This window comes from Pocillopora verrucosa, chromosome 7 (genome assembly GCF_036669915.1).
Source record: "Pocillopora verrucosa isolate sample1 chromosome 7, ASM3666991v2, whole genome shotgun sequence".
NCBI classification, from domain to species: Eukaryota; Metazoa; Cnidaria; class Anthozoa; order Scleractinia; family Pocilloporidae; genus Pocillopora; species Pocillopora verrucosa.
In genome coordinates this window covers 17,492,597-17,515,185 of record NC_089318.1, presented here as the reverse complement: position 1 = coordinate 17,515,185, position 22,589 = coordinate 17,492,597, and the positions used below count along the sequence as shown (strand labels likewise).

Genomic DNA, 22,589 nt, shown 5'->3' with positions numbered 1-22,589 from the left:
AAGTGGCGAGAGGAAGCAATGTTCCCCAGAAAAATTAGAATATTCTTGCCACTCAATCCAGTGGTAAGTAGGTCATTTCATTTTCCCAGATGTTATCATTTCTAGATATCTGCAATGCCTTCATAGTACATTATAGTTCTAACTTAAATTAAGTTCTATAAAGGAAATTATATCGAGTTTTTTCGCTAGCAAAACGAAATAATTGCAAATGCATCTGAAACAATTTGAGGTAATTGTTTCTTAGAAGGATGATGTGAGCAGATTTAAAACATAGAGTGCTTTTTCTATATTTTCTGCGTAACTAATCGGCCAGTTTCCAATCCTTGCTTGATACGTTTAAGGGCAGCATAATTACGTCTCAATATGTAAGAAAACTATTGCCTAGTGGCAATACAAAGGCATTATTATCTTTTAACCTTTGTAAACTACTTGCAATAGATTTTCATGTCTTTGCTGACGACGAAATGGACTTTTCTCGCTTTAATGTCAGGAACTGGAGCTGCGTCGGATGGTAAGAAGGATATTATTCTGTAGTTTATGCTTAAACAAACAATCAACATATTTCGAGTGTTATGAAACTGAAATCAAACCTCTGACAAAGACTACTTAGAAGAAAGGAAAACATCTCAAGAATGAAATAGCATGCTTTATTTAAGGCACTTTATAGACCGTTCTCAACCTGAATGCAATGCAGTAAATTTGTGAGGTTGAAATTTACACTTTGGAAATAAAACCATCAAGCATATTACATATAAATTCAAACGAAACAAAAGGACTGGGACTAGCCCGCTGAGCCGCTACGAAAGAAATTGCAACTTTCTTTGAATATTCAAATTGAATTTTTGCCTTTAGCAACTATGCGCAATAGAGAACTGTGTCAGTTATTGCATAGGAAGTTATGAATTAAATCACTTCTCTCCACTCTTCGAAACATGTGGGGCATCTCGCTTGATGTTACATTAAATAAAAACTGGACTGCGGCAATCACCTGTCCAGCTGTCTTTGACCATCAAATACAATCCAAAAAACTCTTCTAATGGGGGAGAGAGTGATGATGAAATATTTTGTTTTAGCTAGTAGTTTCAAAGGTATCCTATGATATAATGATTATCGGTCGTGTACTGTCAATGGGACAAATAAACACAATTTTCTCCAAACAATTATCAGAGAAAAAGTAATAATCTGACCTTGAAATCGTACCAAAAATTTCATTGGTTAAGATGAAAACTGTAATAAAGAGGTACATAGACGCATATTGTAAGACAGTCAGTCATTCACTCTGACAAAATGGCTGACTATTTAGCAAATAAACGAGCAGGCGCACGGATAGACATAGACACAAACTGACATACAAGAAGAAAAATATGGGAGGATGGATCGATGAAATGATAATCATACCACACAATCTCTTTCACTTGTTGAAATCGGCCGTTTCATGTTGTCGATGTAAGATGAATGTGTCTCTTCCTTTCAGAATGCACCTCTTACAAAACGATAAACGACCCAACCCGGTCTGTGTCCAATCAAATAGAGAGTAAAGATGCACGCTGTGACAGAGGAATTCTTACTTCGAAAAGTTGGGTTCGCTTTACTGGCTGCGGAGGAACAGCCATTCCTAACAACCCGCCACAGGCATACCACTGTGGAACAAATGCTCCAGGCTGGATCCGTGGTGCCCATCCTGCTGTTGCTGAAGGGGTTGTGAAACGAAAACTTTGCTATCGCTTTAACGACAATGAATGTCATTATGGCTCTTATAAAATTTCAATTCGGAACTGTGGCTCGTTTTTTGTTTACAAACCACCAGATTTGACACAGTGTTATCTACGACTTTGCACAGGTGTGTATTTATTTGATCAAAGTAGGCATTGTTTCCTTAGGCTTCATAACAACATTATTATATCAGCTAATATGGTTTGTAAGCTTGCCTACGTTCCAGAGAATTACATAACGAAAAGCAAAGGAAAAGAGAATTGAAGGGGTAGAAAATATACATTTTTTAATCTATCAAAACGTAACATGGACGAAAGACAAAGTAGAGAAAGGTCAAAGAACGAGAATAAACGATTGAAATAAGCTAATTTAAACTGGTAAGGTAAGGAAATAATGAAGCTAAACGAGTGAAAGAAACCTAAAAGAGTTACATGTTTACTGATATGAATGAGAGGAAAAACCAACTACTCATTAAAGCGGTCACTTCTAACCTGCGATTGTTTGTGATCAATTTCTTTAATTTTTTGTGACTTCGTTTTGTATTTTCAGTTACTAGATAATAAGTTTTGATCACCAATCACGAAAATGCTTAAGGCTCTTAAAGATTCGGGAATCAAACAGTGAACCAAATTATAAGTTTTGATGCTCACTTTAACGAATCCTATTTTCCAATGATTAAATAAATTACCAAAAAATTAACGTTATGAAATATGAAATAATAGGTTTTATTTATTGATAACCTGATAACAACAATTTGGTACAGAAATCCTCGAAGAGTGCTTTTATTGCCCAGTTGGTGTTCCCAGTCCCTTCGTCATCCCTGACAATCAGATGACAGCTTCATCACATGAAAAAGAAAAAAACTCTGCGAAGTATGGACGACTTTTTAACGAGTCAGGTTACGGTTGGTTTCCAAAGAACAATAAAAAAACAGACTGGCTTCAGGTTGATCTTGGTAAAGAGTTTCAAGTGTGTGCTGTTGCTACCCAGGGAGGCAATTACCGTAAAGAATGGACGACAGCTTTCAAGCTTCTTTACTCTTCCGGTGATAAAAATCAGAAAAAGTACAAGGATGGAAATGGCGTGGAAGTGGTAAGTTGAATTATTACCTGATCAGTTTGAGTGTCAAAAGTAATTCGGCTTTCCCTCCCACAATGACTGCTCTAGAAAACTCGTTCCACCGCCACAACATTCAGATGCAAAATTGTAACCAATCCGGAGTTGACCGAACACATTTTTTTCTCGATTAAGGCGGACTCCCTTTTTTACTTTGAACTCCTATTGACAAGGTAAGTGATGATATTTTCCTTTGCTGTGTGGTTTTGTTGACATAACTCTGGTTACCCTAATACCTCTCAATCAAAATAAGCTCAACCTTTCTAGAGTAGCTAATATAAGAAGACGAAACTGATTCTGAAAGAAATTCGGAGTTCAAAATCAGTAACAAATTAGAAAATTGTATCAGAAAATTATCCAGATTATCTCCGAAAAAAGACATAAAAAATATGACTGGGCAATTGTAATACCTCAAATTATTCTCAATATGTACGAGATTGCTTATTTCAAAAAAAGATGTGTTCTTTCTTTCATTATTTTTCTTAGGAATTTCGGAGAGTTGGTAAAAATCACGGTGTGGACCGACATAAGCTGTCAACACCAGTGGTTGCAAGATACATTCGCTTCCATCCAACAGCGAATGATGTTTGGGACAGTCTAAGAGTGGAGGTGTACGGCGCCAAAAAAGGCAAGTTCATAATCCAGTGTTGGTCCATTAAAATCGATAAGAGTACTGATGAGTGACATGCTCCAACAAAAAAACTGTCAAGTTTTGGACTAGTTCATTCTACGAAGGAAAATAAAGTTGTATTCTCGAAGCCTTAAAAATACTGTCATACAATCACCAAATAGATCAAAACAACGTTTTTCGGCTTCAAATCATTTTATATAAAAATCGTTCAAAGTGAAAGATGGTACCACTCCAAGCATTGATTTACATATTTACAATATTTACCATACTACGAGCATTCCCTCTCTACAAAGCTTATATGCTCGGATTCGGTCAGGTTCGTAAAGGTTCTTCCAGGGCAGACCACAACACCGGGAACCCCCGTCCCTACTCTTTGCAATAAGTGGGTAGGTTCTTTAACGTCCTAGTACCGAGAAAATGCAGGTGACGCAGCCTGCGGCTTTTCGTTCTTATCCGAGAAGACTAGAATGTCTAACCGCTTGCAGATATCATAGCAAAGGCAGCACATTCTCCTCAGTTATTTTAAGACCCTGAGTGTGGGTCTGATCTGGGTCTTGAACCCCAACCTTCCGCACAGTAGTCCGGCGCTCATCCACAAGAGCTAACCAGGCGGCGGTAAACTGATAATAATATGATATGATAGTTAATGTAACTGGGCTTAACTTGTGTTAGACTTGGACTCGTATTGCTTGGAATTTCTAGAACTTCCCCATGGGGATTCGTGTTTGCAAGTGTGGGAATCTTGCAGTAACGGGGGTCCGGGGACGCTATACTGTATCCTCCTGACGGAACATGACTGTTGAAGAAAAATTCGCCAAAATATTACCCGAAAACTGATAAGTATTATTTTCAGGGGAAAGTGATGCATGTCGAGTTACTGATACTTCCGTACAGTGTTGTCAAGATGGTTATGAAGAAAATCCGTGTAGGGGTGAGTGTGTTAACTGAAACTGAGTTCTTTTTATTAAATAAGAAATTTTTTCAAATTTCTCAAAACTTGAACGTATTAAACTTGTTACTCAAACCTCTCGCCCTACCTTAATCACCGTAAATGTTCAATTGATCATCTTTATCCTGACAGACATCGACGAGTGTGCAACGAAGACCCACAACTGTAACTTAAAAGCAAATTGCACCAATACCAACGGTTCTTTTGAATGTGTTTGCAAGGAGGGTTACACCGGTGATGGAAAGTCATGCAGCGGTAAGACTCACGACTTTAATCGGTGGATAAACTGGGAAAAGAACATAGCTTTACTCAAACAAGTAAAGAATTAACTGAAACAAGGAATAAAACAAAAGAGCAATTAATAAATGAATGTATGGCTGAACAAATTGTTGGCAAATATTGTCACTTCTCCCACCTTTTTTTTTGTTGTTCAGTATGCGTCTAATTTTTTAATCGTAACAAGAGAACATAAAAGGCGTATTTTTGTAAAACGTAAATATTGTCAAAGTTATGCTGAGGAAGTAGACCTCTTGCGAACACCAACCGGTTTGTTTTAATATAAATTTCAGTAGTCATAAATGTATCGTCATGTGTATGGTTCACTGCTTCATGTCAGTAAAAAGACAGGATTCCAAAACTATGAATTTTATTATTATCACCTCCTCAACCTTTTATCATTTGAACTTGAATCTTCGAACAGATATCAACGAATGCTCCGGGAAGACACATAACTGCCACTTAAATGCTTTTTGCACCAATACTAAAGGTTCTTATAGATGTGTCTGCAAGGAGGGTTACACTGGTGATGGAAAGTCATGTAGCGGTGAGACTTATTATTTTTTTATCTGCAGAGTAACACTGGAAAAGTTAATAAAAAACAAAATGACATTAACAAATCATGGAAAAAGTGACAAAAACGAGGCAAATGACTAAATAAATAAATAAATAAATGAATGACTTAAAAAAATAGTTGTCAAATATTTCCATGGAGAACTGCTGAGCACCTCTTTCTTAGGGTAACCTTGGAAAAAAGTGAAAACTAAGGTTTACCCTTATACATGGACCTTAGAATCTTAATCTTAGGTCTCACTGGGAGAAAAATGTGTTTGCTTGGATTGTTCTAATATCAGATTTAATCTAACATTATGGAAGAGTATAGGACTAAGTTTGAATCGCAACAAAACAAGGAAAACGTTTTTTTTCCCGTAAGCCACAAAAATATTGTCAACGTTTTACCAAGAGTTTATAATCTCTTGGTCATACCAAGAAACAGACCTTACCATCCACTGTGTGTTAATCTTAACTTCGGTAGCTAAGGATGTGCTGTAATACATGTATTTATTGTTCATTGCTTTACGTATAGGAAAACTTACAATGGGATGAATGTCCTTAATTCTGTTCACTGATCTTGCTTTGGACCCACACGAAAGTTCTTGTCTTGACTAGCGCTGTCAGAAGTTGACTCAGTTGATCGAAAGCATTATGATTAAGTACTTTGTTGTTCAGATCGAAAGTCTCGGGAAATTGTTTGGCTCTAGCTAGCGTTCTAACAACAAATGTTTGATTTCCCAAGCTCAGACAGCTAGCATGCCTACCCATATCTGTCAGTAGTAAATATATAAGCATATTCTTTCGAGTTTACTTAGAGGAGAGTGGGGAGAAGAGAAAAAAGACAATAGAGAAAATAGAGAAGAGAAGATTAGAAGAATGTGGACAGTGTGCAGAATAGTAGAGTTAGAATGAAAGAAGAAGTATCCAGTGAGAATCAAAGTGTGAGGACCTAAGAGATTAACCAGAGTTACACAGAATGAAATAAACTTGGATGTAAGTAAAATTGTGTACTGGAAAACCGAGTAATTAAGAAAGCAGCAAAAGACATTTCGAGAATCTTGGTGCCTTTCGTCGAGCGCGATGGAGCGCCCGGTGAAGGAGCTGTAAGGAGCTCCTTTTTCACTTTCTTTTAGGTTGCTTGCCGCGATGCTCTTTCGCCTTTGAGAATTTGTGCTCTCGATTTCGTCAGCGTTTAAATTTTCCATAATATTTGTAAAAAATCTTAATTGGTAGTGGGTTATTCGTCTTGAGGTGTTTATATTCTTCATTCTGGCCTCCTAAAAGATCCTTGAAGATAATACATTGCTTCTTTTGCGGAATCCGAGCTTTACAATCGTCGCCTCCGGGACTATGGTAATACCTATTGAGTGCAAAAAGAAATACATCGTCACCTTCTAATTCGAGCTTCACCTCCTAACATTATTCGTTGGGTCACTCACCAAGAACAACGTCTTTAATGTTCTTTTACTGCTCTCCCCCTTCCATTGTCGTTAATTGTCAATGTTTCTATGCCATTTTGCAGAAAAAACATTCAAAGGGGCAGAGGACGCAGGAAGTGCCCTAAAAAAAACGTTTTTGGGAGTATTACTATCATTTTCTATGAGTTGTATTCATTACTTATATTATTAGAGAAACCATCTCGTTTATATCATTGCTCATGACACCCCATTTATTTTCAAGTTCACTAATTTTTATTGTGGCAGATATTGACGAGTGCTTAGATGACAGCCATGATTGTGATCTACTTGCGACTTGCATCAATACTAATGGTTCTTTCAAATGTGATTGTAATGAGGGTTACAACGGTGATGGAAAGTCATGCAGTGGTAAGTTTGAGGACTTGGTGGTTGACTAACGTGGCACTAAAATTAGATTACATTTAAAAACATCCAACTGTAAAACGAATAAATATATCGAAAAAGAAATAAATCATCAAAAAAATAGGCGTCAAATTTGCTTGCCTTTGCAATTCGCTATTAGTTTCCTTTTCTGATAATGTAATGAATTTTCACTTTATGATATATGTAGACAGACGAGGAACCAATTTCTATAGGCAAGTGTTTACTGCCGTTATATTAACTGGCAATCTGTGAGATGTTTGCTACCATTGTCCCAGTTCTACTTTCATGACGCGACCGCATAGTCAAATGATGAAAAACTTATTTCTCAACGACAGATCTAGACGAGTGTTCAATTGGACACCATGATTGCCATAGATATATTGTTTGCCATAACGTGATCGGATCCTACACTTGTTATTGTTCTTGTTTTAAAAAACAAAAAGAGGCAATTCCCACCTTCCAAAAGAGATGTTTATCAGTGTGGTCCACATAAGGCGGCCATCACTATTTCTGATCTTTAGCATTTATACATGTAAATCAACCGATGCCAATGATTTTGACCTGAATTGAGAAGTAGTGTTGTTCTTTCGAGCTAGAAATCAAAAGGTACTTTATCAGGTTCCTAGTAACGCATTCAGATATTTGATTTTTCCTCCATTATTTTGTCAAAAAATGGAAAACACGATCTTCTGCGATTGTTTTGTGTTCTTGGTTTGCTTGGAATACACTCCCTCTATTTGTAACCTTGAGAATCTTATCAAACTTCTCAAACCTTTAGCTTCTCGGATATTTTGTGTCAGTCTAAAGTAAATTTGAGATTTATGAACTCCGCGGTTCAATCTTGCTTTAAATGCCTACTTGCTTTCTTATGAACGCCACAGTATTCATGAATTGTTTGTATGTCATTGCAGCTTGTCCAGAACATTCCGTATGCATCGAAATATCACCCAATGTCTGTCTTGGATGCTGGTGTAAATACTATTACCCTGGACGTCCAGCAGTTGATCCGTGCAGAGATCAGACGGAAAGTAATACATGAAAATTGAATAAATATAATTGTATAAGCGCATAATTGGCACAAGCACCATCAAACGGATAAGGAATTTTGTTCCACATGAGATACTTCTCACTATTTGCTACTCATTAACTCATGGTCACTTCGATTATGTGAGGATGCTGCTCAAAGGGACTTTCTCAGAAATTACTAAAGCTTTAGAACCCTGCAGCGCGTATCATAATCTTCTCTTATTATGATAGTGATACTAATGAGATTTTAAGTATTTTAAATTGGATCCAACTTTTTCATCAACGAGTCGTAAGTAAAGCAATGACGATACCGTAGGCTAGACTCCGAATTACTTGAGTTCTCGCTTTTGACTACATATTATGAAGCCTTGAAGAATAATCTTAGAAATTCTGAATGCAAGCTACCCGTTTCACAGCCTCGCACTAATTATTGTAGACGAAGTTTTAGGTATAGCGGGGCTGTGTTATGGAATGGCCTGCCTAAAGTCACCCCATGTGAAGTAAGCCAGGACAGTATTAGATTCTGGATTCCACGCTGTGGATTCCGGATTCCAGGTGCTAGATTTTTTCTTTTTAAGTTTGACCCTAAAATCTGGTAAAATATATAAATTTTATATATAAAATATATAAATTTGTTATTCCGAATGCCAAATATCAAAGAAAGCGGTTTACGTTTAAATAGCGAAAATTCTCCCGGCTCCCATAGGTGTCCATGTACATCTTTGTTCAAAGTTTGTCGTAACTGAAAACGTGTGGTCCGTTGCCAAGTTGGTGTTACAAGCATATCCTGGGGAATTTGAATGGTTTTGTCACGTAAAAAATTTCTTTTTTCTCTCCAAATTTGCCTGCCCATTGACCACGTGAGTGAACTGCACTCCACAGCGGTTGCATTGGTCATGATAAAACGCAGATTGCAGCCATGCAGACTGTGCAAACCGCGTAGACCGTGCAGGCTGTGCAATTTTTTGTTTGTTTTTTTTAAACTGTGATTTAAATATGATTAAGGTGTATAAACCACTTTTTTGCTCTTTTGGTAACGTTTCTCCAAGTTTTGGACACCACATGACGAAATTTTACGAGTTTATATCGAACTCTCGTTACCTAGCAAAGAAAAATCGCAGGTTCAAGTTTCTCGAGCTCATGGAGATTAGACCCACACGGCAAGATATACTGCAGATGTTATTTTTGTGGACAGTGACGCTTATTTATAGGTATGGAATGTGCTGTATGAACGAAGCGAATAATTACCAGGATCTTCACAAGACAGCCCAAAGAACTTTACGGTAAAGAAAGTGCTTCAAGCTAAAATTGAACCTTACTAGGAAATAAGATTTTTGAATCGGAGTAGAAGACTGATTAATAGCTAGTAAGGAACTTTGGCCATTTCAGTATCGAAGTCGATTGGCTGATAGGTCATGACTGAATTTGTCGTTGTCACGCGAGCTGTAGCAGTCAAAATTCTGCAGCGAACAAAGCGCGCTTTACATGGTCTGCACGGTCTGCAGTCTGTGTTTTAGCATGACCGTGGTTGCATGGATACGCATGAAAGCCGTTCATATGATTTGAAACTGATCTTCAGCAAATGAATTCTGGATTCATTCTCTGGCTGGATTCTGGATTCCGATGCCCAGTATTCCGGATTCCACGAGCAAAAATTTCTTGGATTCTGGAATTTGAATTACCTTTCATAGGGCGACTAAAGAGATAAAGCAATCGAACTCTCCTCTCAAAATGGAATTGAAAAACCACTCTTTCCAAAGCGAGATCATCTAGCACTATCTTATATATACATGTTATCCTTGTAAAGGATGTCTAGTAGCTAGCCTTTTCTTAGTTAGTGTAGTTACCGTTTTTTATCATTTGAAAATATACCTGAATGAAAACATTGTTGTTAAATAGAGTTCTTACCTACTAACTTGTTTTAAAGACAAACTTCTTAGCGGATAATGGCTCAAGGCCATTTTTGACCAAGTGCCAATATTCCCCAGTATGGCTCGAGAAAGTTAGGCTATTAAATAGTTTACTATATGGCACTCAGAGCACACATATTTATTTTGAGTTTTCTGGCGTTTCGAACAAATTTACGCGGCTTATGAACGTTTCCACGGAAACAGTCATATTGGCAAAATACGGACCATGTATGAACTCATCAGAACGCTTGGATCTACCTCAAGACAACCTTGCCATATAATAAAATCACTTTTTCTAGAGAAGTAAAAAGAGTTCGTTTAATAAATTAATGATTTTGTTGTAAAACAAAATGTCTGCTAAGCGTGAATGGCGTCTCTTCTGCTTATTGCGGTAAGAGTTCAGGCGTAGTTTTGAATTTCAATGATAACTTCTCTTTCTGTTCATTTTAGGCAACTCGGGAAATTCAACTGACTCAGTAGAGGTTTTTATCCATGATACAAACACGCAGCCAAGCACACCAATGAAGTTTAGACGTGACCAAACGAGAATGTTGGTCGCGTCTTTAAATATCAAGAACAAGACATTTCCTCCTAAAAAGGTTTCGTTTTGCTGGAAAATTAGCAAACTTTTTCTTCCGCCTTTTCGCACTTCTGTTCATAATCGGACAGAGGTGATCTTAAACGACACTCTTGACATGAACGACACTCAGACAGAGTTGATCGTAAACGACACTCTTGAACTGAATATAAGTCCAAAATTGCTGTCGACAGGACTTAAACTGGTAACATTTGAGCTGCAAGGAGTAAATGAGTCTTCACTGACTGCTCGGGACTTTGCTTTCATCGAGGTTGAGAAGGCGCCTCTGGTAGTCACCATTGCAGGAGGAACTGAAATCATCCGATCAAAACAGAGACCAATTGCTTTGGATGCCAGTTCTTCTTATGACAGCGACTCTAGCGATGAAACTTTCCGAGGTGTGAACTTTGAGTGGTCTTGCTATAGAGACGTCACTTCTCCAGGCTCGTACAACATAGTCAATAAACTTGTCGCCGCGGTTGGTGTTGGAACTCTTTTTAAGTTGCCAGATAAAGTCTTTCCTGAAGGAATAGAGGGACCAAAAGTTTCCCTAGATGCCAAAAACGTTACAAACAACCAAACATACTATGTGGTTCTGACTGTAACCAAAGATAACCGCACAGCAAGTGCCACACAGATTGTTCATGTTCATAACAAAGACTTACTCGAGATTCGTATTATGTAAGTAGAGTGTATATGCGGATACAAAGTCGTTGATGGTTAAAGAAGCCCGGTTGGAATCCTTACAATTCAAGACCAGAGCAGTCTTCTTTCCTAAACTTAATGCTCAGAACGAACTACAACAATTATTTTTAATTCTACTGATCTCCACCCAGGGCCTATTTGTCGTTAAAAAATTTGTCGACACATATGTTCAGTTGGATATATTAGTATACTGGTAGACAGACAAAAGCACAACCACTGATTTGGAAAAAAGTTTGGAATGGTTGTGTATTTATAACTACTTTGTAAACGAACTTAGACATGACGTACATATGGTTACCTGCAAATACGATTTATCTCAACATAGTGCAGATTGATCATTTTCACAGCACAGATGCACTCGAAATTCGTACTGTGTAATTACAGAATAAGGATATAGGGTAAATGTGGAGTAAAAGAGTAAGGTTGGCCTGGGTACTAACTGAAATCAGATCAACTTCCTTCCCAATCTTCATTGCGCAGATAAAAGTTAATACAAGACATTTAAAAATTATTCCGTGGGCACGTGTTAAATATGAGATGGTAAATAACCAGTTAGGCGCGTAGCGCCGAGTTGGCTATAACCAAACTCGTATCCTACAATGAAATAATTTTTTTGTATTAATCTTCATTAAATCTTTAACGTTTGGATATTTGGACCTTTTTTTTAGCAACGTAACAGTTGGCGCAGTGTATTTCCATATAAGCTCAAAAATACGAGCTGATAGCCGGATCTGAGTGAACCAAACAGAAGTTGAAAATTTAATAATTTATGGTATACCATTCCTCACTCGGGAAAAATAATTCGTAATATTTGCTTTATAGAAATAGGGATAATTCCCCCCTTCCCCCGCGGTCTGAAAAAGGCTTAATCGTATCTCTTGGTCTGATGACAGATATGGAAGAAGGCAGAACCAATTATTTAAAAAAGAGTGGCGTAGTTTTGTACCTAAATCGTAGTTCTTACAAACTTAACAATGGTAAACATGTTTCACCGCAATGAGGGACCATCTTTACTCAATTACCAGATTGAAGTGAGAATAATGGGGATTTGATGGACAAGTATCTTAATTTTTTTTTCTTTGCCTAGGTGTACCATGAACTGTGACTCACCAGCCAGTGCATCATCTCGTATCTCCCTGAGAACTGATTGCAATTCAAAACGTTGTCCTGTTTCCTTTAAATATAGCTGGAGCCTGTTTAGAAATTGTGGAAACGCTTCTCATCCCAAATGGTCTTCCCAGACTGACTTTCAATCTCTCCTGAGTACAAAAGTGGATTCGAAAAACCTTGTTATCAAAGAACAAATGCTTGCAACCGGCTCCTCCTACAAAGTCAAGGTAGACGTGAAATCTCCGAACGGATCATTTGGTTGGGCGGCATACCAATTTTACACCTTGGTGGTTCCATCAGGAGGAAAATGTAAAGGCACACAGTTGGATAAGAAAGATGTAGGATCTTGGGTAAAGATAACCTGTCAAGGCTGGAGAGATGGAAACCTGCCTCTCAGCTATGAATCCATCCAAGAGTTAGAAGATGGAGAACTCGATATGCTGTCTTATGGAGTTTGGCCCAACAGTACTGTTTACATACCACCTTCATATAAGGACGTCATTCGTTTTAAAGTAGCAATAGTTAACGTCGAGGGAGCAGCGTATACAACAGAATTCTCGATCAAAGTATTCATCCTTTGACATCTAAAAATTAGTTTTAAGCGTTTTATTAATGATCCTGTTAGTTCTTACTGCCAAATCAAAAATCCAAGCTACGTTTTATCACTACCATTGTAGTGATAAAAGCTATAGTTTCCCTGTTTGAATCTTGCATATGATGCACCCTGATATTTTTTCTGATTCATGTCTGCCCAAGTTCCACACATTCTTAGCACCAGGTTTGCAACCGGCTCTAACTTACATCGCAGACAAAAAAAAACTCCCTTGCCTTGTGAAGAACTTCAGCAACAGTTAAACATCTCAATTAAAAATTAACGCATTTGTGAAGGATAAATTACATGTGAACATCATACTTGTTCTTTTACTAAATAGATACTTAGTCCCATCGCAAGTCTGCTCAAATATAGAAACTCAATTCTTTGTTTTTCTTTGTTTTCTTTTCCTTTTTTTTGCAGCTAAATCAGTTATATTCGTTGTCAAAGGAAGAAGTAGATTATCAAGACCTGCACCAGAAAATTTCAGTTATGGATAACTATTTTGCTCTGGGAGAAGTTAATATGGCAATACAAGAAGCAGGCACACTTCTCTTCTCACTCAAAATGGTCTCAGAGCAAGCCAACGAGCGATTACTTCAAGTGAGTTCAGCAGACCAAATATGACATATGTGGTTATGGAGAAATAGTTAAAACAGATATTATAAGATTGTGCTTGTCGGTGCTTATAGCGGCAACCTGTGGCTTCTTGCATTGGCCGCACACCTATTAATATCTCCACGGATTAACGAAATAAATCGCAATAGTTTCCAACGGCATGAAAGAAAAGCACAACTAATTAAGATTGCAGCATTTTGATAAGATTTATCTGCTATAAAGAGGATATCCTTTTTGAGTTAGTTCCAGAATCTCCATTATGCATATCAGTCGTGATAAACGACACACGAGCGCGTTTGTTTATGGTAGGATCCATTCTGTTTTTATGGGTTGAGGTCAAAAGTATCGCATGGTTGTTTTATGTGAGCCCTTGTGTGATATATAATTCAAATCCCTGCTGCAGATGAAAAACCACATTATTTCCAAGATATGCAAAATGCGGACTGACAGACTGGAGTGGTTAGTCCAGGTTGCTGCTATTCTGAACAAGGCTACAAAGGGTGACGCCCTTGTCTCACACAATGCAACGGTAAGATACTGAACTCATTACATATTCCCTTCATGACAAAACACCTTTTTAACTTTCTGATCTATAATCGTTTTGTATCAAAGGAGTTTGAAATGCTTTAAGACATAATTGAAATACAAACTAGCTGATATTTTTAACATAAACAAGTTTGCACGGGGAAGATGTCTGACGCACAAACTCAAACTATATTCATTGGTGTTAAATCATATGTTTTGTTGCAGAGCACTTTATTGGACAAACTAGAGGATTTAACCAAACGGATTTCAACCCAAACTGCACAGGGACGCAATTCTGAAACTCGCCATGTTCGAGAGGGATATAGATTGCTACTGTCTTGTATTACAAACATCATGGATTCCAGCTCCAGCAGACTTCTCACAGCTAATCTGTCTGCTAACTTTGATGAAGACGAAGAGGTATAACTTAAATAGCATGTCTCTCGACACCTTAATTAAGGACCACAGTAAAGGCAATTCCCCTATGAAATGAAGTCGACATTTTCAGTAGAGGAAACAAAACAAGTACTTCTAAGATGTGTTTTTTATGTCAGTGAACTTTAGATTCATGCGGACAAGATTTTAATCTTACCAGATTGATCGCAAAGAGGAGTCTGGGAAAAAAATTGTGAAATGCAAATATGGACAAAAAAAAAGCTTTATAAGAACTGTACCAGAAATAAAATAATGTAAAAGGTACAGTGTAATCACGCATCAGGCTTTCACCTCGCCCAAAGGTAAAGGAAGTCAAAATTTAACCACTCTCCTCCGCCATGCAACCATTAAGATAATATCAATCTTAGGAAAGCACGAAGAACAATAGAGAAATCCCAACCCCTTACCTTCAAGTCAAAGAAATCGTTTTTATCCTCGAGACCCACGGGCAATTCCTCCCAAAGGCCTTTTTGGACACATGACCACTCTTCGTTCAAGTTATCCCTCCTCTCCTTCATAAAACGTTCCCCTCCGAATGATATGGAATGATAAAAGAGGTAAGTTTCTGAAGAAACTGTGATGCTACGTCGGTGGGAGAGTTTAACAGGGTAATTTAGTATTATCAACTGAATTGAAAACGTAAATTGATCACCGTAAAGAGTTTAACAGCGATTGGAGGAATTGCGGGTTGTATGTGGGTTCATATATAAAAAATGGAGCTGCGCTGTTGGTGGGAATAAAGTGACGAGTAAAAAATAATAAATATGGAATGATATATGAACTCCTCTCAGATAAGCATGGGAAAGACAGTTTCGGCCCGATGCCAAACGCTGACAGAAGTGATTACCAACGCATTGCTATCGTTCAAGTTGCCCGGAGAAGAACACAGCACCATTCGCAATGGACTTCAATCGACGACACTAGGCAAACAAGAATCAAGTGACTTGAGTCTTTTAGAAATCGGCGATGGAGAAGCCAGTTTTGTGTTCCCTCATCTAGATGAAGAAGGGTTGAAAAGTTGGATTGGTGACGTCTCTGAAGTGGGAATAGAGGTTAGTAATTATTTCAGCGAATAGAGTGGAAAAATAATCATAGATAATATCATGATTTTGAGCACAATTTGGTGTTACTAAGCTCGAGTAAATTTTTCAAAAAGAGATAAATTGCATGAGCCCGTAGGGTAAGTGCTAATTACACCAAAGTGCGAGAGAAATCATATTTTATTACTTGTATATAATGTACATAAAGAAAACTTCACAAAAAGTCAAGACGGACGAAATTTTGAAAGCGAGCGCGAACCATTTGTAATTTGTACTCGTGCTACAACTTTGCACACTCGTTTACGAGCAATCAGAAGCGCGTATGTTTTTCATGTACATTCTTAAGCTTGCAATTCGATCTTGCTGTGTAAAGAATGACTTGTCTATTAATGGAAATAATTGTTTTGCGATTTATCGATTCTCCTTTAAAAAAAAAATACTTCAGCGCTGAGTATTGACTGATGAACTATTTCTCATGGAGTAAAAAAAACCTCAGATGTCTTACTGTCTCACGATAGAAGGCACACCACGAATGTCAACCTAACTTTCTTTTCTTTTTTCCACGGCTAGTTTATTTTACTGCATACCTTCATAACAATCCATACAGATTGACAAGGAGGATTTATTGCATTATGCAAGATACGTTTCCTATATCCTATCTCGCTCACCATCAAGATTTCCGTAGTTCAGTTTGTTGCCCATAGAAACGCAAAATGGGGAGAGGCTGCAGTTTGTACCCTCTAGCTCCCTGTGCTTATGGCAAATATACTACTTTATCATTTTCACTTTCTTCGTCCTTTATGGTATCTTGCAGATGATCAGTTATCATTTCAACCCATTCGTGACGGATAACAGCAGCAGTAGAATAAGATCAAACGTTGTCAGCCTTGTCCTAAAAGATGACACCGGGAAAGCTCTCAACACAACCGATCTGCCTTCATATATACAAATTAATATTCCAGTATCAAATTATGATCCCGGAAACAGCACTCGCTCGGATCATTTCTTGAATCCTGGTAGGATGCAATATCATGTGGTAACCGTACGTGAGGTCAATACCACCGTGAAAATGACCATTACAACTAAAACAGCTTCTTTTCTTACTGTGTATGTGAAATTTGCTGAACAGCCGACTGAGACATCTTACGGCAGGATGATTTACTCATCTGAAGAGAGACGTGTAAACAGCACGGACAATGATTGTGCATTAGGAAAAGCGTGTACTCATAGTATCGCCTTTGAGTGCAGACATTCGGGTAAATATTACTTTGGTTTATTGGAGATTAGTGAGTCTCGAAGAGAACTGCCACAGTCAAGGAGTAGACGATCCATTCTATCAGAGCGAGCCTCGCGAGAGAAGTGCGTAAAGTTTAAAGATCCTCCACCCACAGTTGCTCCTCAAAAAGAGTATGTCAGTCTTGTTCCTCAGTACGACTTTAATAGGTCACTTAATTACAGTGTACAAGTGGAAACAATCTGGTGTGCATTTTGGTCTGAGACTAAACAAAGATGGACAAACAAAGGATGCAAGGTGAGGAAAGAATACACAGAAAGCATGAAATGAACCATTAAATGCAAAAGGAAAACATCCTAAATCACATTGCATGAGTTACTCCAGCATTTTTATGCTATCTGTAGGTTTCAAAATTTAACGGAGATCTTTGGGTCACTTAAAGATTTAAACCACTAAACAACTAGTTTATATCTATAGCAACATGAAATATTGTCTTAAATTGTCATAAGTAGATTTTAAATTCCTCACGGGTATTTTAAAACGCAAACGTTTTCATTATTTGGCCGAGAATAAAGTACTCCACATACTTGCTAAAGCTCTGAATCGCCTTCAGACCCAAATCATCTTAACGTAACTGGAATTCGCGTTGCAATTTCCGTAAAAAATTTGCTGAAGGTGAGCTGAGAGAGTCTTTTTAAAAGAAAATAGCCTAACAGTAGCCGCGCTTAGGCTCTTTTAATTGAATCATAAATGAATGGACTGATTTACAGGTGAGCCAAGAATCAAACCATTCTTCTCTGAAATGTCTATGTAATCACTTAACTGCATTTGGCGGAGACATTCTTGTTGCACCAAATACCATCGACTTTCAACTAGTCCAGCAGGCATTTGACAACGTGGATCCTGACGACCTTCTAGTCTTGATAACACTGTGTTCTACCTTTCTGGTTTACTTTCTTATTTTGGTAAAAGCACGCAGGGCTGATAAAGTGGATGCGACAAAGGTTGGTGTGGAATCAAAAAATTATCGGATCAAAATAAAACTGAAATTTTATCTTATACATTTAGATGGTCAATTTCCGCAAATAGTTTGAAAATTTAAAGCTGAATAACATTTGCATGTGAATGATATAGATGTAATCTATATCACTCATAGAACCTTTCGCTTGTAGAATACGGTTTTGAGAGGCAAGACTCCTGGTAGGATATTAAAATGGGTGAAAATTAAAAGAAGGAGTATCAGTGGGGTTTAATGTTCAGGTTGACACTTGATTTTGAAAGGTGATGAAGTTTCCCTTTATTCTCTGTTATTTTAAGGACAGTCCTCTGATACCCTTGTTGGAGCATCAAAACGGTTTTTACAAGTACGAGGTATCTATTACTACAGGTGGATGGAAAGGTTGTGGTACTACTGCCAATGTATCCATGACTCTTCATGGGACTGAAAATACCACTGACGTTATCAAATTGACATGTGACATCCCATATGACAGGAAACTGTTTGCTGAAGGCAACACTGATAATTTCTTGCTTCGACATAATATGCCGCTGGGTGAGATCTTTTGTGTGCAGATTGGCCATGACATTTCTGGCGAGGACCCATCTTGGTTTATCAGTGAGATTTTAGCTGTGGATTGTCAAACAGGTCAGCAATGGCTCTTTAGTTGTCACCGCTGGCTTGCACTAGAAAGAGATGACGGTGACACACTCAGGAGATTTTATGCAAATGACTTTAGAGAGGACGATGAATTTAAAAGAACGTTCACTGCACTGCGAAGAAATGGTTTCGCTGACGATCACTTGTGGTTTTCAGTGATTAAGAAGCAGCCAAGGAATCACTTTACTCGAGTTCAACGAGCATCCTGCTGTTGGAGCCTTCTCATGTTGTCAATGGTAACATCTGCAATGTTTTATGAAAAAGAGGACCCATTGGAGAAGAAAATACAAATTGGACCTTTTTTACTGACTCGGAGTCAACTTATTATTGCTTTGGAAAGTGCCTTGACTGTTTTGCCTGCAAGTCTACTGATTGTGTTCTTGTTTCGTAAAAGCGAACCTAAGAGAAATACACAAGGAAGGCGGTATCATCTGGAGAAAAGCAAGAAAAAACCATTTTGTTTACTCCCTCATTTTTGTGTGTATATTGGTTGGTTTCTCTGTATAGGTACTGCAATCACCTCTGCCCTCTTCACAGTGTTTTACTCTCTCATGTGGGGAGGTGAGAAGTCGAAACGATGGTTAGCAACGGTGGTGCTTTCGCTTACTGGAGATGTTATAATCTCCCAGCCTATCAAGATACTTATCGTATCCATCATTATAGCCTCGCGGAGTGGTTGTAGTCGAAGGATGACGAAGGACACTAAGTCGACGAACGGACATGACGGGAAGGAACTAACCAGTGTTGTGAATCTTTCATCCTGGGATGTTGAACGTGCAAAAAAGTTTAAGAGAAACGAGAGAAGAATGTATGCTTATCTCAAGGAACTCGTGTTTTCAATGACATTCTTTGCACTTTTATTGATTGTTTGTTATGGAGAAAAAAGTGACCACAGATACAAACTAAATGCGGCCACAGAGCGCAGCTTCCAGTTTTTTGATAATATGGGCCGCTATAAGGTACGTACCCTTCGACTATAACAACAAAAGAAACAAGGGTTTATTTTCACCAGCCAGGGAGGCATGCTGGTCCTCTGTAATACGTCAATAATTCGTTTTCCGCCCGCAAAGAGTATTCGCTATGAAAATCTGATTGATTCCAAATACCTTTGAAAACATACTGACCATGATTTGGAAGAATGAAAAATGAAATAGGACATTTATCAGTTCTCAGCTGAATCATGTAGCTAATAATAAGAAGGAAAATTTCTCCAGAGTTTCACAAGAGTCCTTATTTACATTGGCTGTTTTTTTTATTAAGCAACAAAGCAGGGAAACAATTTTTCTCCAACAATCATGGACACTCTGTTAATGCAGCTATTGCAAAATTACTTTTGACAGATTACCAATACTACTCAGTTTTGGGGTTGGATCGAGAACATTTTCGTGCCAGAAGTTTTTGTGGATGATTGGTACAACGGAGAAAGAGAAAAAGTTTCAGAATACATCGGAAATAAGCGATCGATTCTGGTCGGTATGCCTCGTCTGCGACAACTAAGGATCAAGGAAAGTAAGTCTATCATTAATTAAAAATACTCAGTTCTGGTGTAAATCTTCCATCCTAAAGTTTACCTTCGACCTATTTCATGTATTTTTGTGGACAGCAACAACCTCCAAATAACGACGGCAACGTTATACAAATATTACCTGTAGCCAGTCAAACTTCAAATTCCACCGTCACATCTTTTACGGCGTCGTGACAGATTAATCTGAAGTGATAACCTCAAAGACACATAAATAACTGAAGTAAAATTCATTTTGCGTACGTGAATAAAAAAACCTTAATGCAAGATGAGCTCCAACAGTAAAGTAATGAAAAAAGTCATTCTGAGACTCAGAAATGTTTTTTTTATCTCTTTACAGAATCTTGTGAAGTTCACAAACTGTTTAGAGACATAGTAACATCTTGTTTCGATTCCTATTCCTCCACAAAGGAGCAAAAAGGAACTTGGATTGACCCAAATAGCACGTCAGTGTTGTGCCCAGAAAATTGGGAATATAATGCAGACAGAAGGTTTGGCGGCTTTGATTCTTGGGGTCGTTTTGCTGTTTACAGTGGTGGAGGATACATAGCTAATTTAGGTTACAACAAGCTTATAGCTAAAAGAATTATCAACGACTTGAAAGAAAACCACTGGATCGATCGTCAGACCAGAGCTGTGCTGGTGGAGTTTTCACTGTATAATCCACCGAGTAACCTTCTTGCAGTGATGACATACTACTTGGAAGTACTTCCTTCTGGATTTGCTGGCACGTTCAAGAGCTATGGAATTTTGTCTCTGAGTGCAACAAATCCTCAAGCTCATAGCAATTTTCTACTGTTTGTTTTGTTGTTCGGCATTCTGCTTGCTTGCTCATTCGTTGTCCAATGTATCAAACTCTACCGTCAGAAATGTTCTTATTTCAAGTCGGTGTGGAATTTGTTGGATATTTTTCAGATACTAACCGCGTCATCAGCGATGTTACTGCAGTGGATGCGGACTAAGGTGGCCACAAAAACGTTCGAAACGTTGAAAGAAAACCCTTTTCTTCCAATCAGTTTTCATCGTGTCTTACTTTTGCTTGAGTATGAAGAAGTTGCCATCTGTGTTGCGATCGTGATTGCCACACTACGTCTTCTGAAATGCTTCCATTTTAACCCAAAAATTATAGTTTTCACCTGGACACTTCGTAGATTGTTTAAACCTATAGCTTCCTTTTTCATGGTGTTTATAATAGTAGCAATGGCCCATGCACTGTTAGGGTTCATCGCTTTTGGAGCCAATGTGGACATATTCGGCTTGGTGCGTAACGCTATTTTCTCTCAGTTTCTCATGCTTTTGGGACAACCAGTCCCACTGAATGAACTGAAGGAAACAAATCCAATACTAGGACGTCTTTTCTTTTTCTCTTTCGTCTCCAGCTCGATTATCATCATCTTAAATATGTTCATCGCCATAATAAATGAATATTATGCCGACTCCAACGCTGATAAAGGAGGGGAAGATTATGAGCTCGCGCAATTCATGATTGAAAGAGTCCTGGAGACTGTATTTGGACAGAAATCTAAAAGAAAACAGGCATGGAGTAACCACGAGAATTTCGAGCCAGACTCTTTTTCAGAGAAAAGTTCCCTTAGAGGAGTTCCAGATGGCGACTCTTCCCCTGAGTGGACGCCGGTCATGTACCGCAGCTGCCCTCAGGAAATATCCAAGAAAGGAAGATCTTTAGTAAACAATAGTGAAGACTTGATTGAGTGTTCAGTTTGGGAAACTGCCGGACCCGAACATTTAATGGTGAGAAGTTCTACAAACGATACAGGATTTGCAAGAGTTAATCTGAATAAACTTTCTAGCTACGTTGCCGACGCACGACGATACAACATAATGACAGATTGGGATGCATTGGGCGATTACCATGGAGGTGAAAATGAAAAAGACTGCTGTGAAGACGAAGATGATAATGATGATGACGTTGACACTGAAATTGATTCCAGTAGCGATAGCGGTGGAAATGAGGATTCTATCAGTACTGATAGTGAATATACGGATAAAAAAAAGCCCTGAGGACAAGGAAAAAGAAACTAGAAACAAACACGTCCGTTTTATGATACAGTGAAAAAAATTTTCTTCTTCCTCTGGTCCTTTTCTTTTATTATCATGACGAAATCTATCAACTGTTGAAAATATTGATATCTATCTGCTTTCCAGCTAATGTTGTTGGCTCTTTCTTTTCGCTAGTGCATGACTTACGGCTTAATTGGCTTAATTTTTTGTCTTAGCCAGGCAAACAGCTTCTCCCGTAGGCGAGGGTAGAGGGTGTATGGATGTTTTTTTGTTTTGTTTTGTTTTTTAACAACTTCATCGGGTTTTATAACAGTACTTACTACAAAAACATATAACATAGAGACAAAAATAAACCCAAAAGGGCAGGTGCAAACGGGACTGGCGTCCCATACGAGACACCGCCCTGTAGCTAAAATACAGTAAAACACAAGAAACCTAAATTAATATAAGTTTGTGGGGCGTCGTGGCACTAGCAAATTCTAACTAGCGTCCACGTGCAGAGCCAGTCAATGTCAAAGGATGTTCTCAGACGATC

General features: G+C 38.2%; 1 protein-coding gene across 1 annotated transcript; it reads left to right on the top strand.

Annotated features, from left to right (window-relative positions):
- The first annotated feature begins 483 nt into the window (after positions 1-483).
- Positions 484-22,054, top strand: LOC131784826 (polycystin family receptor for egg jelly-like). The gene is made up of 21 exons (XM_066170241.1): positions 484-511; positions 1,475-1,840; positions 2,477-2,805; positions 3,316-3,457; positions 4,542-4,664; positions 5,110-5,232; positions 6,944-7,066; positions 7,417-7,506; positions 7,963-8,109; positions 10,468-10,688; positions 10,734-11,275; positions 12,387-12,975; positions 13,425-13,604; positions 14,023-14,148; positions 14,370-14,564; positions 15,371-15,631; positions 16,434-17,150; positions 17,624-17,857; positions 18,171-19,469; positions 19,851-20,019; positions 20,373-22,054. Exons 1-21 carry the CDS (start codon positions 484-486, stop codon positions 22,052-22,054), a joined length of 7,686 nt encoding a protein of 2,561 aa, XP_066026338.1.
- The last annotated feature ends 535 nt before the right edge of the window (positions 22,055-22,589 follow it).